The sequence below is a fragment of the Lepisma saccharinum genome, chromosome 6 (assembly GCF_977018435.1).
Source record: "Lepisma saccharinum chromosome 6, izLepSacc3.1, whole genome shotgun sequence".
Taxonomy (NCBI): Eukaryota; Metazoa; Arthropoda; class Insecta; order Zygentoma; family Lepismatidae; genus Lepisma; species Lepisma saccharinum.
Genome location: NC_139234.1, coordinates 51,368,522 through 51,396,356, shown reverse-complemented (window position 1 = coordinate 51,396,356; position 27,835 = coordinate 51,368,522). Strand labels below are relative to the sequence as shown.

Genomic DNA, 27,835 nt, shown 5'->3' with positions numbered 1-27,835 from the left:
CTGCACGTTTCCACTTCCCAGTTTGGTATAAATAACATACCAAAGTCCACAGTAAGAACGAAGACAATGCATACAAGAGCACGTGATCTGTTGCTTTCTTATTGGTTACTTCTAAATGCAACTTATCCACAGACATACCATTATACTGAGGTATGTAAGTCATAAAATAAAGTCCCACAACTACACCACAGTATCCATGGCTCTTCATCATACGGACTATTCCCTCAAGCGACATTCCGGCGCAGCAGCTGCGATCGGACAATCAATAAGATTTCTCGCAAGTCGCGAACCTCTGATTACATTTGCTCCATTCTTACGGTTGACAGAGTATAGTAACTGAAATAACCACAGAGAGTACGCGGTTAGAGTTCCGATAGGAAAATATACAGAATAGCACACTTCGGACATGAATCCACTATAGTATCCTTGAGCGTATGCAGCCCAGGCCACAGAATGAATTAACAGGTTGCATAACGTTGCAGGGATATGTTAACTGTTGATAAAAGGACTCCCCTTTTTTTCTTTTTTAGGGTATTTGCTGTGGAATGAATGTAGCTAATAGCATCTTGGGGAAGGAGTGGAGAATATGTTTGTGTCGATATCTAAGTCTTAGTCTCGTCTTGATAGGAGTCTTGACTATCGAAATAATAGATACAGAAGTATAAAAATAATACTTATAAAACAAACTAAAAACAAATATTACACAACACACATAATCTATTATAAATAATGTCCGAATAACGCGCATAGTAAATCAATTTTGTTTTTGGTGAAATTTTCATGCAGGGCTAGTCTGCATTCTAATTTACTAAATTCTAAACTTGGTCACGTTTCGAATGGTCTGGTCTTGTTCCCATCTCAATTTTTTAGAAGGTCGTGACGAGATTGTCGCAGTACCTCCATGCTCAGTATCATGTCATGACGTTCGTGTGATATAAATCTCTTTGTAGACCTATCATATTAGTGTATCCAACTTCAAGACAATAATTCCAATTAGTAGAACTTCAATTTTTTTTTGTATAACCAACGCCTCCTCGAATGTGTATTGGCCTACGCTTTCGCTTGTACCCAACGGGTCCATAGTTAGATTCCTGGTGGAGGAATATTGCTCACCGGCTCGGATCACAATCCTTACAACAACCAAAGAAAATTATCGCAGAAAGTGAAATTTCGAGCTAACCCGACTTTCTCGGTAGGCAACACTGACAACACAACCTCAAGCCTGAAAACTGCGCCTTCCTTAGCACGTGGTTGGCAGGAATAATCCTCTCTCCATTTAATTAATTTTCCCTCTTGCCACCAGAGTGTTCTGTAAATAATTCACATCATATACGCACCCGGCTAAGGTTCATTGTCTGCCATTATGTAAATATTCCAAAACTGGTGATTCCCACCTAAATATGGAAACCAGTGCAGTGTATTGTGCTATAAATTTGCATATACTGTATGACAGTTTCTGCATTTTAATTTGGAAAATTAGAACTTTCAAAATGTGTGCAGTATCATCCGCTGATCATAACGAACTATAAAATTAGAACGTAATCATCATTACTGCAAACCTGGTTGATATTTCTGATTATCTTCAGCCACAATTTAGATGATTTACGATCACTTACTTGTACCGTAAGGCTAGTCACAGCCATGCCGTTCCATGGGAGAAAGCATCGGTGGTCTTCGTTTAAGTTACCATCCCATTCGGCATTCTCAAGGAGTAACTAAGGAAGCATATCTCAATTGTACGGGAGCGCCTACGATTCGACGAAGGGCTTTTTGGACACGGGCTTTACTACTCCACCTTCCCCACACACACTCACATACTCCTATATCTTGAGTTCAAGGTCTGGGCTATTTCACTATGACACATGGTACTAGGATATGGTGGGAGAGGACAAGGCTTCCATAAACGTCGTTTTGCTCGTTCTCGGCGTCTTGAAGTACGTCACATTCCCATGCTAACGGCAGTGAGGTTGCAAACTCCTAAGAAATCAGGTTTCCAACTCTTAAAGCTTATATTATGCAATTTTTCAACAAAAAGGAACTTTTTTTCATTAAAATATTACCACTATCTATGCTGTTTTATTCCTCCTACATATTGAGTGTATTTTATGGAGGGTTGAATCCTTAACCACCTTTCATCGTTAGCACGCCAATTCGACAAGGTACACGATAGTTTATTTTTTAATGGCATTGAACTGCGGAATAAAATTTGCTACTAATTTAACCCTCATATTAGAGAAATCATTCACTGTGACAATTCCTGAAGTTGATTCAGAATTTTCTTTCTCTGTCCATCAAAATCACAAATTTTCCCATTATTCCTAAACGTTCCTAATCAGTAAGATGGCGCTCATTTTGGGCAACCTTCCCCCGTCCTTGATTCATTCCCGCTGTTACATTCGTCGGCCTTCGTTGCGGAGTCGTGGCTAGCGTAGTGCGCTACGGTATCCAGGGTTCGAATTACTAGCGTACGCAGGATTTTCTTTCTGAGAGGCTGGAACTGTAAATTTGGATATTACATAGTTGCCTTCTAGAGATGGAGGGTTACACAATTAAATATTTGGTAATTGCTATTTTTAACAAAATGATAATAGGGTGTAATATTACTAAGACCTTGACTAGCTCACTGTGATGGCTATGGAGGAAGGGAGAAGACTAGGCATTTCTTGACGTCTTCACGAAAGCCACGTTGCCATCCCAACGGTAGTCAGGTTACAAACTTATAAAAATTCAGGTTGCCAACTCCTAAGAATTCAGATTGCAAACTTCAGAAGCGCCATTATCGTCTTTTTGAATTCAGGTTAATTCACAGTTTCTAATCGATTTTTCTTCAGTATTTTACTTTCTAGGCTTCAGGCTTCGCAGATAGCCTAACTAGCCTGGAATATACGCTCCTGGCCTGGAAGGAATTCTGAACATATGCAATTGTCCAATCTTGGAACATCATGGTGAGAAATTTTCTCCAAGATGTAAGACACTTGAAAAAAAAACTGAGTATAATATCCGAAAATACCAAGACCTCACCCCTTCAATTCGTACACTGTTTTCCGCACTGAGTATCAGTACAAAATACGTACATGGTGTAAGAATTCACAACGACGTTCGGAAAATATATTTATCTGTTTCTACTTACCGCTAAGGTATCATCCAGCTTCCGCTGCCACTGATCAGAGCGGTCGATGAGGGCGTTCCATTTCTCCGACAGCTTGTTGACCTCTCTGCGAATGCTCCTGGTCAGCTCTCTGGCTTGTTCTTCGGCGCTGCGGTATCCCCGAGAGTCTCCATCAAGTTCACGGCCAGCTGCAACAGCAACAATATAATGAAACATTACATAACCGTTCATAAGATAAATCATTTAAAATAATCATAGTTATTCATAAAATATTGACAGCTTTGTGAATATTACCATTTTTACAGTAACCACTTGGTTGTAAATCCTATTAATGTATTTCCAAATTTACGGAGACTGATAACGCAAGCAAATGCGTAGTAAAGATCAGCTCACAAAAGCTAAAGCCCAGAAATGTTCTGGTTGAGTGCACGTTCGCTGGAAATTAATTCACTAGTAAGGCAAAATAACGTAAAGGTAATTGAAAGCTAAGACTATTGTCAGAGGCTGTGTGTTTGAACTTGGTTAATTTCTGCTGATGATGATAGCTCTAGCTAGAAAGGTTGAATATAAGGAATCACTTCTAAATCAGAATCTTCAACCTCTAACGCAGAAGAGTGAAGTTAGCACCACAAAGCATCTACACGATACTAGGAATCACTTGCAAATGATTATCCTAGTCAACTTTTAATGCAGAAGAGTGAAGATAGCTCTTGAAAGACTTGACAAAAAGTGCCGCGAGAAGTAATGTGCGGGTTCTAACCCTAGCTAATGAAAACAGTGATGACAAATATAGAAAGTATGGAGTAGTTTTCTGAAACCATGTGCTGATAACTAAATTAAAGTTTCTCATCGTATCGGATGTGCACACTCCGATCACAGCGTGGAAGCTGGAAATCCCCATTTCCAAGTGATGGCGCCAGTTGAAAATATGCAACCTTACAATCGCAATATTAAAACGATGAATATCGATTACTGCAGAGGCACGGTGCATTTAAACTCGACAGGGCCAACGGATAAGGAGTCATTTCAACAATAAACCTCGAACTCCGTCTTTGAATGCCACAATAAAAGAAAGAAGATATATCTCCCTTGTTATTACGCATCCGCGAAAAACGGAATCTGCTCGGTTTACGTTCAAAGTATTTCTAGAATTACTCTTGGAAACGCCGGAGCACAGAAAATATTCAATTCGCATTTTTATTCTTCGTACGGAGACGACATGCAGAGGTTGAGCTCGGATCTCCCTATTCTCCCCCTTCCGTTGCGCCGTTCGAAAGACGCAGGGGGTCGTTATATAAGAATGTTACTGCTCTTCGAAATTATTACTTGCGACCCGCTGTATGGTTCGTGGAGACGCCCGGAGGTCCGTGTGTATATATATATATATATACCCCGGGTGAGGAATTGTGTCGCGGGGTATAAGAGATGTGACCTACATTCGAAATGATGCGTAAGTATTTTCTTCTAATATTTATTTTTTTCTCCCCCGCGAAGAAGGTTTATTACACAGTGCTTCCGAATGCTCCTAGGAAATTCCTGGGAGAGATTTTGCCCCGTATTCTCTGCGTGGGGAGAGAAGGTAGGAAGGGGAAAGAAAGAGGTTTATTGGTTGGGAATTCTCCACCAGCGCAGCCATGTTCATTTTTTAGTTGTTGTTTTCTATTCCCGCGACAGCTTAGATTGTGAATTCAAGAAAACCACACATTCAAGACAATCTTTCGGTGCTATTTGGCGACTAATGTGTAACATTTAGATTCCAAAACTGTAAACGTATCCCCAAGTTACCATTGATATGATACCCGCATCTCAAATCCGATATTGAAATTTCTAACACTGGATCGCGTATCAAAATAATTACCAATCCATTAAGATCTGATGTTCGAATCTTCAAAGATTAGCCCCCCTCCTCTCCATATCTGATACTTGAAAATGTTAGGGATTCCTACGTGTTGAACGTGCAAGGGTGAGTCAGCTGACTGGTTTGGGTTTGATCCACGGACCTTTCAGCATAGTTGAGAGGCAAGTTACTGTGGAATGCCAACTGTTGTGCGCACCTGCACAGCAAAGAACGCTTCGGCATATCAACGCGGTATGATGATTCTGCTGATGCCCGATAAAAGAGTTCCACAACACGATATTAAAGTTCAAATGGAATAACCTTGTGCACCCTCCCTACAGCTCGGACCATCAGCCATGTAATTTTTCATATTTTCAGTGCGCGGTTGACGATTCGCAGATTTGGCTCGGATGCTGACGTTCACTAAATCTCATGAATTATGTATCACAAAAGGGAGGGCTTCCACGTAAGTGAAATCACCAAGCTTGTTAGTCGGGACAAATAATTCAATGCAGGTGGATTCTTTTTTAAAATATAGGTAATATTTTCCGAGACAAACCACATTACCCTACCTTATCCGTAGGGAGAGGGGGGATTCTCAAATGTGAATATTTTAATAAAAGTTGAAAATAAATTACATTGTTTTCTAGGGTGTTCCCAATGCTTCTGAATTTCTTTTGTTCAAAAAACCATAAAGGTAACGTACATAGGGGCAAAATTCACGTGGTGGGCCTATCAACCCCCCCCCACCCCTCTAGTGTGAGTGTTCCCGACATGACACTCATGTCTACAACAGTGTAAAATTGGTTGGTAATTTTTGTAATTATTATAATTACTATACAACTCCAAGTACATACACATTCATGTCTTATTTTTTACGTTTAATGGATGATAAAATATGTGACAGTCAAGCAAAGATTTGTTATTATTTTTTATTGATGATGGTAATTTTTGTAACTATTATATAACTGCACCTATATAAACAACAAGGGAAGCAGAGATTCAATAACAAACTGTTATTTTTAATTTTAGTGACAAAAAAATGTGTGTGCCTCTGAGCCCCCCCCCCCCTCAGGTAAGTAAGTTTCTTGTACTGCACGGATAAACTAGGATTAAAATTAGTTTCTAAGACGTTGAGAACTTGCAGAACGCGATCGGAAAGCAGCAAACGACAACGAAACAATATTGTATAAAGGACAACGTAGATTGAAGACGAATCGTCTTAATACCTGCCGAAGCGAGTATCTGGCCTCTTTCGTCCCAAAGCTGCAGAAAAATCAATCCTCCTGTCCACAGCTCGATATCTTATCTTATCCTTTCCTCGCGCTTCCGATACCCGATATCTTGTTCTTTTCTCGTCTTAGAGGCAGCTGCGCTTTCGCCTTTCGAAGGGAAAGTGTCTTGAGGCGGACCAATTACTCCCAGTAGCAGGAAAACCAACCGACACCTTCGTAGTGCTGCCGCCTGGTGGGAAAAACTAGAAGTTACACAAATAGAAGGAAAAAGAGAGATGATTTCAATATCGGATATCCACGATAGTGGGGAAAAGAAGACCCAGCGAGGGAAAAGAGAGAGCGAGAGAAGCAGACAGGCTTAGAGAGAGAGACAATGTGGAGAAAGGACAAGAGTACGAGATAAAAATGGGGAAAATTGAGAGATTGATTGATTGAGAGATAAAGATAGAATGAAACAGTGAGAGATAAGGAGATATCGAAAGAAATAATGTAACACACACAAACACACACACACACAGAGAGAGAGAGAGAGGGGGAGAGAGAGAGAGAGAGAGAGAGAGAGAGAGAGAGAGAGAGAATAGTGTGCTTTAGGTTTTTTTATATTTCGTTGAGTGATGATGAATATGAATGAATAAGAATTCATAAGAAGTTACAGACAAGCCAGCGCCAAGCAACATATTTACAATAAACGGGATTCGAACCCACGATTCTTCGATTCTCAGTTTCTTATGGAATCCCCGAAACCAGGAAGTCTAGTGGAAAGATGGAGAAATAATAATAATAATAAATAATATGATGCGAAATAATTATCGGTGGTTTTTTAAACAAATCAAGCTACCAATATTTACAGATCGATTGAGGATATACTTCTCCACGGTAATTTATCCTCCAAAATGGTGTGCCTATTCACACATGTAGCTCTATGTGACACATTTATTCACGACTGAATCCGGTAACTTGCAAGGAATGAATCTCCGGTGGTGGATAAATGCGCACGCAGATCAAGCACGTCTCGATTAGATTCTCTCTGCACATCATGTGGACTCAAAACAAACTTTTGTACTAGGTGGTCATAATTAAAGCAACGGGGTGAAGCTTGGTGTAGAGGCTGTGGACACCATTGGGAAGCGAATGCTGACGAAAAAAAAAACAGTTTAAATTTTCACCATCAGGTGGAAATATGGCGATTTAATGACAGTAAACAACATCCTGCTGTTGAATCATTGATCCGTTGTCTTACGCTTTACTCACGTTGACGGAGCGCATATTGAACACTTCTGTTCTGACATGAACTAAATATGAAGTTTTGGGTGTCCGATTTCTGGTTATTTCAGCGCCACATTTCGACCTGATAGCGAAAATTTCAAGTATATAGCCTCTATACCAAGTTTCACCGCAATCCGATGCTTCGAACGGGCCACAGAGGGCTTTGAGTAAGGTAACTTCATTCTGACCACCCGGTACTTACACAAGTCGTTACAGACAACTGAACGACTCGATGAACCGAATCTCGATATCCTAACAAGCTATACCGCCACGCACAGCACCCGTGTCGAGCGGATTATCGCATTCGCACCTCGACCTGGCTCTCGTGCAGCGAGAAACAAAACGCAAACGCACCATTCCGCCTTCAAAGGGGGGGGAGGGGGTGTTATGTAACGTACTCCCCTCAACTAGAATAAGACCCCACTCAAAACGTCCCAGACGACACATTATTTAACACAGATGATCTGGCAACGCAGCTCATGGATTAATTTCACCCAACACGGAGAATGCAGGAAGGGGGAGATAGGGGGAGGGAAGCGGGGAAGAGAGGTTGAGTAGTTAGTTCAGATCGATCTGAGGACCCGGGTTGACACGGGAGTCGGTACAGCCTCGGAGAGGAAAACGCGAAATTATTCTCGGGTGTCTAAATTCGAGGTCGACCTTGACACCATGGTCATAAATAAATTTCAACCGAAAATTTTCCATTCGACTCCCGTTGCTGCTACGTAGGTAATTAATGTGCTCTCTCTGGCAGCTGGGGGACCTACCTGTACCCGGTTGTAGCCATTAACGATATTCGCCTAGATGACTGAGCGTGATTCTAGAATGGGGTACAATACAAGATCACACTAACGGTGCATGCGATATGACACGATCGTTTCAACTTGGCCAGCATTCTTAGATTTCCCGTGCGTAAAACTAGCGCCGTGGAAACGAGGGATCCCGGTTAGGATATCCACTCATTTTTACGAACCAAATGCTATGGGTTTTCCACGAGTTTCCAAACAACTTTATGATTCTTGAAGCTTTCCTGGCGGCGAATGCTGAAGAGCTTTTCTCGGGATGTCAACCAGGTGTTTCCGGATACACTCCCAAGAGCTGACGTCACTCTCATCTTCACTTCAATCCCTGATGATGAGAGTGAAGCTAGCTCTCGAAAGCTTATCCGAAAATCCCCTGGTTGATATCCGGAGAAAACCTCTTCATAAACTTTATGATTATTTAGCATAGTATTACGTAAATGTTTAATCCTCAACTTTGCATGCTAATTAAACGAATGAAGTTCATTTAACATTGCTGAATGTAGTAGATCAGCAGTTCTCAAACTTTTTTCTCATTGTCGTAACTAAACGTCTACCATAGGTTTCCTCCGAATAGTGGGTTTTGGGGGATTTTTTTGGCTGTCTGATTGGCGGGCGCTTTTGATATGTTGGAGGTGTCTATCTACAGTAGAGTGGTAGATTAGGGTTGTATGTGGAAAGCTGGTAAATAAATAAACATTAGACTCCTTAGTTTATTTTTTTATTAGGTGTTCCTACGTTGACAATCTTTATGATTAGTTAAGGTAAAGGTATCCCTGTGCATGTGAACACATGCCATGAAGTTATATGGGGTGATGTAGGAATAGAGCTCTACATATTCTTGATCTCGGCCACACTTGGGATGATGTGTTCAAAAAAAAATGTGATTGATTGAGTTGGTGTTTTAAGTCCACTTTATGCACAGTAAGGCTAATCGGGACTGGACCTACAGTTTAAAGTGGGATCCGAATAACTATGTGCCTCCACCGGGTATCGAACCCGGGACCCCTCGAATACAAGGCGACGACGCTACCACTCCGCGCGCCATCGGGGAGGCCCAATAAAAATGTGAAACACATGTACGAGGGTCACTATTTATATTTTGAGCCTAACAATGAAAAAACAGGAATTTGGCATTGAAAACTGCTTTATTGTTTTTCGAAGTATTCTCCTTTATGGTCAATACACTTTTGCATTCGTTCGAACCATTTGTCAAAGCAGTTTTTCCAATCTTCTTGAGACACCTCCATAATATGGTTTTTGAACGCATCAACGGCGTCTTCCGCCGACGAAAATCGTTGTCCACGCAATTTATTCTTGACATTCGGGAACAAGAAGAAGTCATTGGGTGCCAAATCAGGACTGTACGGCGGATGACCCATCAATTCGATTTTTTGACTGTTCATAAAGTCAGTTGTTAGACGAGATGTGTGACAGCTGGCATTGTCTTGATGAAGAATGATCCGACGGCGTTTGTTTGTTTTCCGTATTTGACCGAACACCTCTGGCAAACAAATTGTTGTGTACCATTCAGAGTTGACCGTTCTACGTTCCTAAAGGCACAGTTGCCACATGACCAGTTTTCCCGAAAAAACAGGCGACCATTTGTTTCGATGTGCTTCGAGCGCGAACAACTTTTGTTGGATTGGGTTCATCTTGAAACACCCATACAGTCGACTCCTGTTTACGTTCCGGCTCATATGCATATATCCATGATTCGTCACCTGTTACAATCTTATATACGTCTTTTCAATCACCACGATTGTATTTATTGAGCATTTGTTTGCACCAATTGACGCGACCGTCTTTTTGAGTTCTTGTCAAATTGTGTGGGATCCAACGAGAACATACCTTTCTCACAGCTAAATGATCATGTAATATTTTATATATGCTGGTGGAACTAATGCCTATGGTTGCCTCAATCTCACAGTATGTTACATGACGATCTTGCAGTATTAGGTTTTGCACAGCATCAATGTTTTCTTGAACAACAACTGCTTTTGGACGACCTTCGCGAATCTCGTCGGTGAGCGAATGGCGGCCACGATTAAATTCGTTATACCAGCGTTTCACAGTGGCAAAGTATGGGGCTTCATCGCCAAATGTGGAAGTAAGTTGATCGATGCACTCTTGTCTTGATAATCCACGTCGAAAATCGTAAAAAATCATCGCACGAAAATGTTCACGAGTTAATTCCATTTTATTGTTGTCGCGCAATCTCCAAGGCAACATAAACAACACAAATGAAGCTATTGACAAAGCATTTGAAGTACGTCAAATCGCGCCTAACTTCAATCAGTGTTGCCAAGGCTCAAAATATAAATAGTGACCCTCGTATGCTACACATCTGCAGTAAAAATGTTGTGTGTTTATTCTCAACATTTCTCTTCCGAGCTGATCGCGTGCCTCCCTTCAAGTTGTTCATGTACCTCTGGGTGTACGCGTACCACAGTTTGAGAACCACTGTAGTAGATTAAGAAGAACTAAACTGTGATGCAACAGCCCTCTTGAGTTCAAGGGCCTGCAAAGCGACATTTTCATTGGGTGACGTGTGGTCAGTGCGATATCCCATCGCCGTTGTTTTGGCTTTTGGTACCAGAGCCCGCTACTTCTTTTCAAGTAGTGACACAATTGTTCTCACGATGGGCCAACACTGAAATTTTGGAGCTTTTCTTGGAATCCATCCCGAGACAGTTCGCACTAAGGCGAGAGCTCTTCCATTTGCATACGCGGGAGCACATAAATGAACAACATGTACATAAACATACAATCCGAAGCTGATGCACAGGCAAACGTGTAATTTTGGTTTGTTTTGAAATGATCGTGCCGATCTCTTCAAATGATTGCATCACACGGAATAGCAACAGAAAAATTATCCCTTGAAGCATTTCTCGGCATAATTTGACCCAGTGCAAACTTATTTTGATAAACAAGAAATACATTATTAGCAGTTTTTGCACTTAATACTATAATGGAATCAAAAGGATTATGCATATTTGTGTTAAATGGCATATTCTGAATTCTGCGTGTATCTTTACACAAAATATGTACAATAAAGAAACTTGTTCATAACAAAGCTAAATTGAACATCATGCCGTAATACGGTCAATACATTTCTTTTAACATTAGGTAAAACTAATTGACTAAAACTTTTCAAATTATTTGCTAAACGCGATATTACATGTTCTTCACTACCCTTTCAATTATGATTAAAATTATTTGAGTACAAAATCAATTATACAACTATAGCAGTGTTGTCGCACGAAATAAAACTCATTTCTAAATTATCTGTGATTGTTTACGATAATGTACTTTTATTTCTGTAACTTTAACATCAATCTTAATACGAATTCTACTTATATAGTGTACCTTAAATTTCAATCACAATTCGTACAATAGTTCCTGCCATTTTAAAACAAGAAGGATTTAAATAAATATGAATTCAATAGTACCCACATCTCTCCATTTGCAGTATGTTAGTGTCTTAAATCAATGTGTCTTAACTGTCCCCTAATTTGGTTGAATTTTATTGGTTCTTTGAGTGTTATTAAGTACTTAGATTATTTTGAAAAGTGGATATGTAATGTGTTAGTATATTGTTTATGTAAGTTATTTATTTTGGAAATGTTTTCCTATCCTGTTACTAAACATCTAAATTAATACCTCCTTTGCGAATGTTCTGTTTATTTCCATGAATAGCTATGTTTGGAATCCTGCTAACTAGTACATAAAAATTATAAGCGTCACCAGAAAGAGACCGAATTACCCAGAAGACGCATACGTTTTCTTAGAAAAAACCATATATACCACGTATATTTGTAAACAAACTGTACCATTGGTAAAAATAAGATTGAAAAAAATTGAATTGTAATACTTCGACTGTTGATAAAAAAGCTAAATTCAATATCATAACATAATACAGGGGTCAGGACATACAGTCTTTAAGATCTTCAAACAAGAATGTAATTCTACTTACCTTCGCTGTCGCTAGTATCGGAGAGAGGGGGTTCGTTAGCAATATATTGACGACCGCTTAACAAGTTGTTTTCCACAACCGGCCTCTTGTCTTCCAGCTGCCTTCTAAATGCTCGATGGTCATCCTGGTTATATAAAAAAAGTGAAAGAATTAATAATATTAAAAATAAGTATGAAAATAGCATTACAAGCATCATTAAGAGTAATTACAAACAATTACGAATACAGAAAAGTTTAAATATTGAATACATTATGAGAAGCGAACCCACAATAATGTTCGATGTTCACTTTGGGAATGAACAATGAACTTGGTCTTTGCCTTTTCGCAATTTTTCGCTAAGATTTCTAAATAAAATTTCCCTCAAATGTAGAAGAACTTCATGTATACGAAAGTAAAAGAATTTCGCGATCTTGGACAAGAAACGAAGACGTAACCTATCCTGTCAATGTCTCAAGTTTGTTAGTATTTTAAGTTCTTCATAATAAATGATGCTGAGAAACGAGGGGTGGACTGTGCTTAGGTTACATAATTCTATGGAGTGCAGTCGTTGCTGTTTGGGCAAGTAACATAGAGAGAAAGTGACTCATCCCAAATTTGAACAAATCCAGGTTCGATTTCTAACGTGTGCACATTTCATTGGTTGCGATTTTTCATTTAAGAACTGTAGGCCCAGTTCTGATTAGTCCTTTCTTGCTTGTAGGTATAGTTTACAATTGATTTTATTCCTTATTCCGGACCCCCCGGAAAGTTTTACAAAGTTCAAAAATTAAATAATTAAAATAATAAAATAACTAAAGTTAAATAATTAAAATAATAAGATAACAAATTAAATAATGAAAATATACTTATTGTTTAATCGAGGGTTATTTATTTCCTCCAAACTTATTGGAAGGCAAGTTTCAAAGAAGATTTATGCAAGATTTATTACTACACAGAACGTAACATTCATAAAATATCACCAGGAACTTTACTTTTCGTCAACTGGATCTAACATGTTCTTTTATATGCAATAAATATTCAATTCTTTATCTATTTGACATTAATTTCCTTGCTAGGACAGAGTTTTTTTTACCTTAACTACACGTAAGCTAGATAATGAATACGTGCTGTTGTATCACAATTCTTATACAGTCCTTTTACCTATTCATGTAATAAAAATATAATATTAATTAATTTTAATATTTTAATTAATACTATTATAATTCATTTAATATTATAATTATTTTAGTTTAACCAATATTATTATTAGTTTCAGCTACTTGGTTCGGACTCCCCCCCCCGAAACATTTCTAGATACGTGACTGCTTATAATCTAGTGCTGTATGAAACAGTTTAGTTCAGTGAGTCATCCATACATCCTAACACCTTCTTATCAGCTTCCCAGACAAAGTTTTTCGTAAAGACCTTTTAAGTCTCCCCCCTTTACCAAATTATTGGCTGAGAAGGTATATTTGCTCAAAATGAATATTTTTCAGGAAAATAATCCACGAGCTGCGCCCGGCCAGAGACACTGTCCAACTGACAAATAAGTGTAGAGATTTTTTTTGCAGTGTTTAGAACTCTCATAAATTTTCCCCTAGAGAAAAAATGGCTAAAACGTTTCGTGGATTTTTATCTTCGCGGAACACAAGTGTACTTCAAAAGTTCAGACAGTTGGATAGCTTTTATTCTTCGAAGTGAAAAAAATATCCTAGAATTTATTATTACTTCTGCGTGCGTAGCGTCTAGAACTGTTGCTAGTTTCTTCTTACGAGAGCAAACGCACCTCAAGATCTGTACAATCTGGAAACCATGCCACAGACAGGGCATAAAATCATCTTTCTCCAAGTTTACCCTCTGGAACACAGTGCTGCTCAACAGACTCGGTGAATGGCAGCTCCAGATGGGATGCTGCGTCTCTCACTTCTCCCGTGATAGGTTGTCTCTGGGGGAAACGCCAGGCACCAGGGCTTTTAATTAGTGACGCCGCGGTTAAGCATTCGAAAGTAAGCAGTGGCGGAGCGAGAGTGCTTCTTATCTGCAGAAGCACACGCTGGAGCTTGAAGACAGGCGACAACGAAAGAACGAGCACGCAGAAGAATTAAGCAAGAAACGTTTTGATGCGACAACGAAGTTAATTTTTCCCTAGTGGCTGCAATAGTTTCCGTGGCTGACCTCCGGAGGGAGGCTCGGTGCTTGTGTCAAATACGTATATTTTAAAGATTTGCATGCAATGTTGATTGGACCTATTCATTGTCTAATGCTTCTACAACTAGGTTTGGAGAGAGCACGTCTTCTTCTCACCAATGCTAATAGGACAGTATCCTTTGTACATTCGTAATGGACAGGTGGGGGTGTCGTTGAGTAGTTGGTTAGCGCACTGGATTTGTAGTAAGATCACAGGTCTGTCGTACGCTCGAACCGCACCACCGACAAAATAAATTTGTTCACCTGAAGACGAGTGTGTGTAAAAACAGAAATATAAAGAACCAGTATCGGCGATTGGGTGGCAAAATGGAGCATTAAAAGGTTATAATGCGGGGGGGGGGGGGTGAGAGCAACTGTCCACCCTCTTAATCGCAAGTGAGTGTCACTAACATTCAGAGAAGTATTTTAAATATTTTTTACAATATAAAATAAAGGCAACTGTTAATGTGCGTGCTTTACACAAAGAACATATAGAAGAGCTGCTTAAATCTGATTTATCAACGTTCTTCAATATAATGCTACTTGAATGCAGCATGGGTGGCCACAGTGTGAGGTGCTGGCTTTACATGGCTTTTTTTTTTTTCATTTTGCAACACACCGTGAAGGGATAAGAGTGGACACTGTCATTTTTGGAGGTCTTGTGATCAACACCACGCTCCGGAGATACACGTGTGCTTTTGTGCCATGCATATATTGAGAAACAAATTGAGAAAATATTATTCATATATTCGTATACTAACAATATAAAAGCAGGTGATATAAAATACGATTTAAAAACAAGTTTTCTAGAGGGAAATCTATTTAGTTGGCATAGCCTGATTCATGTGCAATTCTATTATGATCAAACTTTCGTATGTGGAACCGACCTTCGGGGCAGAGTGGTTGACACATCGTGCTACGAAGCCAGGGGTCCCGGGTTCGAATCCCGATCTAGGCATGTGTGTTCTTTGTGAGTGTACCTTCATCAATGTCATCATATCATCACTCATCTTCATCGCTGCGATCAGTCAAAAGTGGCAGAAAGGGGACGCTAAACAACAAAAATTAAATCAAATCAAATCTTTCGTATGTGTAACCTTACAGAGATCTAATGAACAACAGATTTAGAGGGGAAAAAAAGCTTTGATATACACCAATATTTCTCTCTATCCATTGAAAATACAATTCCTAATAAACAGTGAATATTGGAGAGGGAAAAGGGTACAGACGGGGGGGGGGGGGGCAGATGCAGCCTTCCCAACCCCCAATGTCGACGCCTATGATACACTTGTTAAATTTAAGACTTGCACACGATAAAATTATCGCCCTTTATGTGAAAGTTCATGTTTAAGGGCACATCAGACTGTGCAAAGGACGTGCAAGGGCATGCCGATGAAATTTCGCAGCAACTTCAAACCCAAGAGAGGCTTATACACCACGTGGCGAAAAGCCTCTACGGGGGATGGGAGAAAGAGGACAGGCTATGATCTCCATTCCTTATTTCCTTCTACCTTCTTTTCACAGTTGGAAGCGGAAGATAAGCAAGAAAGCAACTTTACTCTGGGAGGCTTTTGGCCCGCCACCTCCCGACAGCCAAGTCTTTATTAAAACCCTGAATGGATTGAGGTTCTCTGAGAAGGAACTGCGCGCCATATTCTGCCTCGTTGAGATTTTAATTAATATTACCAGCAACTTCAAGATCATAAGCGGAGGACAGGCAAAACCGTTATGGGGGAAACGGCAGTTAAAAAGAAGAACCGTTCATGAAGTTGAGAAAGGCGAGGAATATAAGCGAGAGAGAGAGAGAGAGACAGAGAGACAGAGAACGTCGAAGTAACTCAACTGCAGTTAAAATAGCAATTACATCAACAGGCGAATACGGCATGAATTCCAAAATCTGGAACGAAAACAGTACGCCGCTAGTGATGTTCCTGGGCAAGAGGGAAATTTCCCTGTCGTATACAAAAAATCCCTTTTGTCCTTAAAATTCCCTTTCACAAACAAATAATAATAAAAAAAACCTATTGAGGGTTTATCCCGATATTTCGATCTAAGTGGATGTACGTACGATTTTTAGGGGGCGTGGAGGCAAATTTAACTTGAAATTAGGCCTTTGTGAACGCTTTTATGCATAAATCTCGTACTATGTTCTTAATTATTTCCTTTTTGCTAGACATTAAATTTAGAAAATTCGCTTTACGTTGAATCTTCACTTAATTACATTTGTAACTTAAAAGTTCTTACACTTTTCATTAAAATCAGCTGAGTTCAGATTGAAAGATATACAGGGTGTCTACACCGAAATGCCCCAATTTAATTTTGTTCCCAATTCCACAGCAATAAAGATAAGGGAATGTTATTAACACACATAAGTCTTAGGAGTATGAGGTTTGTACAAGCAACATCCCAAGACTTATGTGTGTTAATAACATTCCATTATCTTGATTCCCGTGGAATTGGGAACAAAATAAAATTAGGGCATTTCGGTGCAGACACCCTGTATGATACTTCAGGCGTTAACAGAAGCAACGTGAGTCAGAAATAAGCACTGGTACAGTGCATTAATGCACGACGTCTAAATTTCCCAGTTTCTTGCACACTTTTAGATGTTTCTCCTTTTTTCTCTATGCTGTAATTTTCGGCCAGAAAATTCCCCGTTCCTGGGAAAATTCCTTGCTGGGAACATCACCACTGCTAGAGGCGCCACGATCGTGAAAGTGATATCGAGGGACATCTCTACAACCGCACCAGCTGTACTTTGGCTGGAATCTATAAAATGCGGACGCCCGTTCCAAAATACAGTCCAAGTCGTTAATATCTGCGAGGGGGGATCCCCGTGATTTGTGCGTGCATCAAATGCCAGCGTGGCATTTTCACAGCCGCGGATCGAATATGTACCACAAGAGGGTTTCTTTACGACTGGTACGTCCGCAAACACACACACACAAGCAAGCATGCGTGTACTACCAGTCTTTGTCCCTCGCACAGAAACATTCAATCAAGCTATCTATTTACAATTCGTCATTAACATGCCACTTGCATTAAGCACAGCGATCAACACAGAATAATTGTACCTGCAGTGAGAGAAATCTGGTCCAGTACAGAGTGTCAAGTTGCAGAGACATAGCACATTTATGAATGTGCACATAAAATATATTTTGTTTATGTAGAAGTATGTATGTATGTATTCTGGGTGATGCAATTGAATTTCTCTCAAAATGCCCGGAAGCAAAACCATGATTATCATAACTTTTGACTTAATTTTTTTTTTAAGTCTACTTTATACACAGATAGGTTTATCGGGACTGGAAACAGAGTTTAAAGGGGGGTCTGAACCACTGTGTTCCTCGATCCCGGATCTCCTTGATTACTAAGCGACGACGTTACCACTATCCCATCAGGAGGCCATTAAAAAAAACGTTATCTTTTAAATTGTTATATTATGAACATGTCTTAAGGTGCAGTACACACAATCGTGTAGTTTCCAGACTAGAGATATATAAATTTGCCCCAAACAAACCTAACAGACGCCGAAATAAAATTGTAAATACGCCACTGTACAACAATTTACAATCCCATAACTTTTACAACGCTAATGTGCATTTAACTTAAATATAAATAATATTATATGCAGGGAAATCAGAAAATGTAGGTAGACATTACCCAAAGTACTAATCTCTTTCTGGCCTCCCCGGTGGCGCAGAAGCAGCGTCGTCGCCTTGTAATCAAGGGGTCCCGGGTTCGATACCCGGTGGAGGCACATAGTGGTTCGGATGCCACTTTAAACTGTAGGTCCAGTCCCGATTAGCCATACTGTGCATAAAGTGGACTTAAAACACCAACTCATCATTCATTGAACTAATCTCTTTCTACATGAAGATAACTTTTACCTTGAGGAAACTGAACATTATTTGTGATTCATCTTGAAGAGTCCCACGAATAGACACGAATAATAAAGACAGTTCAAATTACTAATACGTTGATCACACACACAACAGGCCACTCACTTGCTGTACGTATGTTGATTTTTTAAAACTGATTGATCTAATTTCTAACCACTCGTTATTGAATTTTATTGAATTCAATTCCTGGCACCATCTTGAGTTACCCGGCTCAAATTTCATGGCAACCGTAACTCTGCACTTTTGTTGCTGGTATTAATTAAGCAGCAGCTTTTTAATAACTTATACCGTATTTCCAGTGCGGCATATTGCAAAGTAATTGCCACATACTGGACGGCAGTAGAAAATAATAATTTCATATTCCGTCATCTCTTAACCCTCCGCTAAACCGACTAAAATTTAAGGAACGATGTTCTACACGGCGCTCTAACGTCATCAGTGACCCGCTGTTCAACTACAATATCTTATAATTGGTACAGAATATTGCACCATAAACATTGGACACGAAATAATTAATAAGCATTTTCTAGCCTTTTGAGGAATGTGTTGAGCACCATCTGTTGAACGAGTGCTCAACTAATTCTGACTTTAACTGATAGTAATCAGTTGCACATCTGTATTTATATTACTTCCACGTGGAACGTAATGTACAGCCTGGCCATCATCGAGAATGTCTTAACATCTCAACCTAAATACACATCTAAAAATAATAATCAAGAAGCATTTTCTGGCTATTTTTTGGCATCGTGTTGAGCACCCTCTATTGAACAAGTGTTCAACTAAGTTAAATTTTTGAAAACTGAATTATACTGTCAATTGCACATCTGTGTTTATTACTAGCAGTGTGAAATGTTTCTTATCTACAATGTCTTGTGATTCTTTCTGGGAATGTTGTGCCTGGAAGAAGGAAATATTTAAAAGGCCCTTCAATGGACTTATTAGAACTCAGGGTAAAATCATAATGTAGCCAGAAGACCCTACCAAACCCATCCACCATCGCACATTATTGCAATCTCTTTGCCTGTCAAAAAGTTTCGGGCTAAGCTCCGTAGAGAGGAAGTGTTTCGCAACTTGGCCTTTTACAGCGTTAATGGAAAACAGCTTTTAGGGCGGAATGGCGTCAGAAGGGATAGGGGGTATGTAGGCCCCTACTTGGAACGACTGGAACCCCTGCACATGCAAGACCTAAGATCGTCCATTTTATGCACAGATGATCTTTGTAAAGGGGCAGGAACAAAGAGAGAGCCCAGCGTTAACCAGAGTTTCTGACCAGCAGCCCTCCCTCGCAGAAGAAATCCTGGAAGCAAATTTTGAGTTATGATTTTTCTGTGGGGCTTGTAAACGTGGAGATATTTTAATTGCTACAAATTAAAAGTATATATGAGGACTATCATTCAAATAGCACGATTACGCTTTTTCAGTGGCGTCCATACCTTTTCTTGTGGCTAAAACATTACAGTAACTTTCAAAAGTTTCTTTAATTTGCGAAGGATAGAAGCTGTAACAAAATATGCGATTATCGCCAGGTATCTGAATTTAGTCCAATTAACAAACTATATGGTGGTGCTGTCGTGCCTATACACGAAAACTACCCTCTCCCCTTCTCCTGAAAGTTTGGTACCGTTTCTGCTGTAACCTGATATTAGCAAAAAAGAAATATCTGAGAATGAGAATCACAGACTAGAGGTAAATTGGTTGTCAAAGAACTGAGAATTGCCCTCAAACAATTATTTTGTTAAGAATACATATTCGATGGATAGCCATTCGCAAGCACGCATTCACACAGTAGAATAGCAACGGATTGTACAGATACATTGTACCCCTTAATTTTTTTGGAAGGGGAACAGTACCCTCCTAAATCCGTTGATCCGAATTGTGCCTCTTGTATTCTTGTATTCCCCTTCAAATAATTAGATAGAGCAAGATCCTGCCGTTTAAAGAATGTTTTTTTTTAGGAGTTAAACGTAAATGATTTTGTATACATGATCTCAATATCCAAAAATAATCAAAACCACCGTGGTTCGATACCTCATTTGGTCTTTGAAAACTGTACAAGCGAGAAAAAAATGTTTAAAATGAGTGCTAAAAGATAGAATAAAGCCTAGAGCTTATCAGTTTCTTTATTTTAACAAAAAATGAAAATTATAGGATTACTTTAAATTTTTAGTCGCCAAATATATTTTGAGAATCGAGAGCTCCTAAATATATTGCACCCGCTAAAACAATAGAAGTTCCTGCGCTATTGCACACATATAAAGGACATGACTCTTGTATATTTAGTCAAAGGACGATTAGTTCAGAAAAGTTAACGACGGAAGAAATCTGAGAATCATACTCGCCAAAAATGTAATTGTTAGTTTGTGGATTTCGATTCGTCTTGAGCGAATTGAGAAAGAAAAGGTGAAATTATACTTGACAAAGGCTTAATTCGCCCAGCTGTCGAAATGATTCTCTACGGCAGTAGATCCCAAACTTTTTCGTTTCACGGCGCCCTTAGTGTTTCAAGATTTCTCTGCGGCGCCCAAGTCAGCATGTAGGCCTATGTAACACTTGCAACGCTCAGTGAGTGTGGTTAGGTTGCTTGCCTTAAGTTACCTAATTCAAATTCAGAAACATTTTACATGGAAAAAAGTACTAACTAAGCCCATATTTGGAACAATTATATCATTTCAGTGAAAATATTGGAACATTTCACGGCGCCGCGGCGCACACATTGGGAACCACTGCTCTAAGGCCTGTGAGAGAAAATCTGATATAATTAACTGAAGAAAGATAAAGGACATAACTGATGAGCGCTGGAAAATAGATATCCATGTAGAGCGAAGTGCACAATGAGTTCGTTAGTTATGTAGGCCTATCTGGTTTAATTAACCGCAAACAACATTTTTACACAATCCGTGCATTCACCATTCATTATTTTTTTTGTATAAATATATATTTGGTTTTAGCTTTTCAGCTATGCACCAGTTACTGTTTTATATTTCATAATTTTATAGGTAATACAATATTTTCTTTTCTGATATAGTGGTAAGTATAGATTATTTTCTTAGTCGGATTCCTCAAAAGTGTTGACAAGGCGTAGGCCCCATTATATCCTGCTTCTTGTAGTTCTCGTAAGAAACAATCACGCGTAGTTTTGTTGAGACTGCATTCAAATACGCGTATAATATGAACAGGTGTTCCTTCAGATGCACCACACTGACAGATTGGGGATTGCACAATCTTCCTAGTGTACAAGTCTTTAGGGGCAAGGGCAGCGGCGGCGCCAGGATTAATTATCTTGGGATGTTGACTGGGTGCGGAATGAAATTTAGGGGGTGCGACGTTGAAAATAAATAAAACATGAAATATGCATGCATGTTTTAGTCCCTAAATCAAATCTTAATAAAATTTTAGTAGGCATCTATGATAATATGCTAATGATACTGAAGAATACTAGCGACTTGTATCATTTTTGCCTGATTTTAGCACAACAACAACGACGTTGGGTAATTTCAAAAGAACAGCTTGTTCAAGGGAGTCCAATGACATGTGGACAACTGGAGGATTTTTACCATGGAAAGGCAAACAAGGCAAGGCATTTTTCCACGGACAGGGTTGAAAGTATATTTTTCCCCTAATAGTGTTGCTCAATCTATCTAAAATAAATCCTTCAGTTTGAAGTTACCATGTTCCTGTAACGCTCTTATAACAATTAACATAAATGACCGTAACTGAAATGTACTCTTTTAGATTGACATCCATTGTTTAAGTCTACTTTATGCACATCTGCTAATCGGGACAGGACCTACATTTTAAAGTGGGATCCGTACCACTATGTGCCTCCACGGGTTATCCAACCCGGCAATTGAGGTACTGGACCTACAGTTTGAAGTGGGGTCCGAACATGTGCTTCCACCGGTTATCGAACCCACGATCCCTTGATTACAAGCCACTGGTACTGGACCTACAGTTTAAAGTGGGATCCGAACCACTATGTACCTCCACTGATTACAAGGCACATCCAATTGAGATACAATATTTAGTTATTAATCAATGTCAAATGCGTTGTATACGCGACAACAACTTTTGAGTGTTCAGTTTGTGTGCGTCGGGTAAAAGAAAGCCAACCTAAAGTTCTGCAATTTGAAAAAGAAAATAACACAATAAATACGAAATTATGTAGTCACTTTCATGTAATTATCAATTCACTTTTTTTGGGCTGCTTCATTTTTCTGAAAGTGTTCCGTTGCGTTCGTTATACATACGTACGTAATACAGAGCCTCCCTTCCGTCTGGCTAGATGCTGTGCTGTGGTGCAAGGACAAAATGCTAAGTGCACAGCAACTTCTTAGTTAAAATCCATTGGGCCTTACTCTTCCCAACAACATTTTTCGTGAATTTTTGGCATCTTCGTACCAGTCGTTGAAAAAGTCGGAAATGGTACATTTACTAGAGCAAATTATCAAGGAAACGACCGTCACGATACAACTCGTTCGCATTAAATAATTACCCGAAAACGACCTGATGATAATTCGAAAGCAACTAAATTATTTATTTCCCAATGCGACTTGAAAAGAAGAGGAAGAACAAGTAGGCGGACAACAAAACAGTGTATCAACAGTGCAATAACAACTGACACTGAGCTACATACATTCATTGAAAAACACAAACAGACTACTTCCAACACAAGAAGAAATACAAGGGGCGTTGATATTTATAGACTACCAACAGCACAGGAAAATGTTGTAAATAATGTTGTCTTACTTCAGTACCAAACATTCGGCCCTCGATATGACACGACATGGCATAATATGATACTGTAAGAGGTAATGTTTTCGCTAGAATATAGGTTTTGGATAGGGGGCGCTGAAGGGGGTGTGGAAGAAAAGTAAGGGGCGCGCAACCACCCCTCGCGCCCCCCTGGGCAAGGGCATTCATTCACATTAACGACATATTACCAAATCAACAAAAACAGAATATACCCTGACAACGTGCAACTTGTCTTCTTCTTATAAACCTATCAAAGTCATTTAAATAAGTTCACCAGTGAAGTGACTGACAATCCCTCTCGTCTCCCTTGCCCTAAAAAAGAACGGAGAAATCACAAGAAAATTGAAACCGATCATAAATATTCGATGAATCTGCTAAAGAAAATAGTGCTTAAATGCACTGTTTCTACATTAAATAATGTAAAACGGGAAACTTTGGCAAAGAGAACACAGCAAAAAATATATTTCCATCAGAGCAAATTATGAGAGAGCACCATCTTGCTTTGACAATAAGCGCATACATTTTAAACCAAGATGAAGAAGCCTTCTGCTTCACACGATGATGAATGTTGTCATAAGACTAGGGAAGTTAACAAAGCCTCAAGCAGAGCTAATAAATGTTAAAATTCCGTGGCGTTATTTTTGTGTACGGAGAAAGGGTAGGAGAGGGGGTGAAGCAATGACCGTAAAACTCAGAGTGAAATGCTATTTTATTTCCGCGCGGCCCTTATTTGTGCACACAACATTCACCCACGGTCGTTACGTCGCTTTTATGACGTCATCAACCTGAATCTGAGTTATCTTTAATAGAATATTCGGATCATTCAAACTTGGCTGCGAAGATGTGTCCTTTCCAGAGTTGTTTCTTGCTCGTTTACTTCAAGGTCGGGAAACTTCGTTTTTTAAGATTTTGCCGAAAGTTGTGTTACCTTTTACCAAGCACTTAAATAAATCTTAAGAATGCACTTTTTTTATCGAATTATTAAAAATCGAAATAATATTATTTGGTTGATATGTCGTTTTCGTGCATTATGCATTAAGCAAAAATGACATACAAACAGGTTGTCGGCGACAGACTGACAAAAACGTAAAGCACTAATTTATAAAAATTGAAACCCTTAATTTACAAATTGTAATAATTCCTCAGATCCTAATAACGTTCGTGATAATGTAGCTGTTCAGAAGTCAGCTTCCCACTGATTTCTGTAATAGACAATACCCATGGGCGTATTTGAGGGGTGGGGGGGGGCTTCAATGGGTCCAACCCCACATTTTGGTTCAGTAAAATTACCAGATTTCCTGTTCTATCCGCTTGTTCATATTTTTTTTCGGACTTACTTTTTTCTTCCTAAATTGAAGACACATAGGGCGGGATACCGATGGGAAGGAAATTACGTAATTCCACACACCAGATGGGACTGCAGACCAAATGTCTGTAATTTCCTGTAGTTTCGGAATTTCTGCGATAAGAAACTGTATTGAAACTGTCGAATCAGTCATATTTTTTCCCCTCGAGTCTTCTTAAAGGAATTTGGTTTTTAAAAACGCAGTGCAAGTAAACCAGGGAAGCACCGTAACATTCTCAAGTTGTCTGACACAAGATGGACAGAAAAGTATCAATACTAAGTAGCGTGGCTTGTGGAATAGCATTCACTAATTGTAGAAACTTTATAGAATTTAAAATTTATTAGTATAAGAGAAATATTTCAGTAAGCTCTTCAGTTTCTTGAGTGTATAACCTGTGTATAACCTGTACTGTACCTGTACTGTGAACATGTCAGTATTATAATAGATATATTTAAATAAAAAAATAACAAAAAACGAAGATTTCTGAGAACATTAATGAAATTTATTCCAAAGCAGAGAAAGTACAAAGAAGAGACCAAGAACACAGCCGGCATATTGGAGGAATACACCAGCTGAGAGCAGAAAGTAAACCATTATCGTTCATTTTTTAACCATTTTGAAGTAGAATTGAACGCACGTTTCTCAGAACACAGTCAACACATTGCAAAATTGCAACAACTTATTCCAAAAATTTGAAATGGCTATCCCTCATTCATTGGAACAGTGTGTCAAAATGTTGGATGGCCTAGTTGATAGAATGGACCTAGGCGAGCTCTACATCCCGGATTTTCCAGGACAATTTCGGAATGATATTATTTGTCCCGGTGTCCTGGAGAATATTATTGTTATTTTGTGTGGGAATAAGTTGAGCTTGATACTGATGTGGTACGCAACAGAAACACATGTATTATGACAAACAACGGTACAATTACTCACCTGCTGCTTCTGCAGAGTCGCCACATCTCCACCAATGGGTCCCAGCCCCGTAAGTTCCGTGTCTTTCCTGATGACCCACTCGATGAGTTCCCGTAAGGATAGCAAGAGGGCGTTCCAGTGTTCTGCATTGCTTTCCAGCCTGTTCCTAAGAAAGAAAATAGAAGTAAATCCAGTGCCAGTGTCAGGTAACAAAGCACATTAAACTAATTTATAATAATCGCCTGCCTTTATACATAAAATAGTATTAAATAAAAAACGATTTTGTAAATGAACAGGCAGAAAGGCAAAATTTAACGGTAGAATATTGTAAATGTTAGGGTAATTTCTAACGGTGCGAGTCTTGGTCCCAGCTTCCAACAAACCCCAAAACTAAACGCTAAGAGCTCTATTCTCCTAACCTACAATTCCGCTTAGGTCTAATAATGAATATGTGCTTAGGTTACGAGGGCCAGATATAGAGTTATTAGTATTTAGTTTGGGGGGGGGGGTGTTGGAAGCTGGATGTCCCCCGCACCAGACCCGCCGAGTCTTTCACTCAACGTGATTGGCTAGATTCAAGTTTACTTCATGCTCAGATATGTCTCCTGATGGCATAGTGGTAACCTCGTATCCTTGTAATCCAGGAGTCCGGGGTTCGATACTCGGCGGAGGCACGTTCGGATTCCACTTTAAACGGTAGGTCTAGTCCCGATTAGCCTATCTGTTCATAAACTGGACACAAAAACAAAAACTCAAACTTTATAGTCAGATACGTTAAATGTGACAGAACGTACAGTTTAGAGCGAGATCCGAACCGCTGCAATGTTGCTCCACCGGGGAATCGAACCCAGAACCCCTTGATTACAAGGCGACAGCGTTAGTGTTAACGAAGGGAAATGTAAGATGGTATTGGCATGAATGTTGAGGAATAAATGTTCTTTCTGCGCTGTTCTGTTGTTCTTTTCCTTTTTCGGACGGTCACACAATCAACATCACCCTTTAAACAGACAAGAAGATAACCATAATTTAATTGTAAATCTAAATAAAACCCTCGGCAAATGATTCGGCTATTCTCGATAAACCCTTTCCCCGGTGCCGACCCAGGGAAACCGGCGGCGAGATAAGATCCGCTTCGAAGCCCCCGACAGTAGCATCGCATATATCAACCGTAATGAGGCTTATCCCACGGAGAGAGATCATAAGGGATTTCAATGCGGGCACAGCAAGCACCCTACAAATGCAGGCCACATGTACGGCGGCCAAATTGGTTCACGAATGGAACAATGCACAGGCCACAGGATCATGTTTTACGTAATTGATGAAAAAATTTACATTTTCTCCCCCCTGCTCGCTGCCCGCGCTATTCGGACAAGCGCAGCTTGCGGGGATAGGGTACTGTAGGGCTTTAAATGAGTTGCCATGAACGGATGTGATTTTTGAGTCGATGCTTTATTGTTATGGGTGTATTTTCTTAGTTCCTCCAAGTTTCAGAGTTATTTTCTTTGCCATTATTTTTTTATCTTGGCTGTTACACTACCAGAAATGCACTAAAGTGCATACAGGTTATATGGCTGTTCACCGATGGCATAACGGTTACAGATTAATCACTGATCTTAGATTCGATTCATGGTACAGGCTCCCTTTCTATATGAAAGGAGATTCGATGCCCAGTATAATTTATCTTGCATATTATATTATTTTATGATAGATAGTTATTGCACAGAGTAATTTGCGCCAGGTTTAAATTTTCTAAGAAATTAGATTAGTTGTAAGGATGGCATTGTTCTCAAATCCTTAAGACTCTATTCCACCCGCCCGGTCTCTCTGCACGGACGAGCTGAATAAACCCCTGTCTCTCGGCACGCACGAGCTGAATAAACCTCTGTCTCTCGGCACACACGAGCTGAATAAACCCCTGTCTCTCGGCTCACCCGAGCTGAATAAACCCCGGTCTTTCAAACACACGAGCTGAATAAACCCCTGACTTTCTCACACATTAGCTGAATAAACTCTCTATCTCCCTCATACGGAAGCTGAATAAACTCTACCTATCTCACACACAAACCTGAATAAACTCTACCTCCCTCACACACGACCTGAATGAACTATCTCCCTCCCACAGGAGCTGAATAAATTCTCTATCTCTCCCACAGGAGTTGAATAAACTCTATTTTTCCTCCCACAGGAGCTGAATAAACTCTATATCTCTCACACTGATGCAATAAATCGACGCTCCCCCTCTCTCACACTGGCTGAAACAACCCACGCTTCTCTCTCTGTCTCACTGGCTGAATAAAACCACGCTCCCCTCTCTCACTGGCTGCATGAACCCACGTTCCTCTCCCTCTGGTTGCATACATCCATGCTCTTCTCTCTCACTGGCTGAATAAATCCACGCTCCTCTCTCTCTCACTGAATAAACACACTGTATCAATTCACCCACTAAATATACTTTTCCCCTCACTCCCTGAAGAAATCACTCTCATAGTGATTCTCTCGCTGAATATACTCTGTGCGTGTGTCCACCCACG

The 27,835-nt window shown here is 39.7% G+C and overlaps 1 protein-coding gene across 16 annotated transcripts in view; it reads right to left on the bottom strand.

Annotated features, from left to right (window-relative positions):
- Dys (Dystrophin) overlaps positions 1–27,835 on the bottom strand; it is a 1,073,030-nt gene that overhangs the window by 61,560 nt on the left and 983,635 nt on the right. For all 16 annotated transcript variants that reach the window (XM_083123868.1, XM_083123876.1, XM_083123873.1 and 13 more), the window contains 3 exons: positions 25,326–25,470; positions 12,224–12,347; positions 3,131–3,297 (listed from right to left, as the gene is read on the bottom strand). In XM_083123868.1, the coding sequence (XP_082979994.1) occupies positions 3,131–3,297; positions 12,224–12,347; positions 25,326–25,470 (436 nt within the window). The remainder of the gene's footprint in view (positions 1–3,130; positions 3,298–12,223; positions 12,348–25,325; positions 25,471–27,835) is intronic.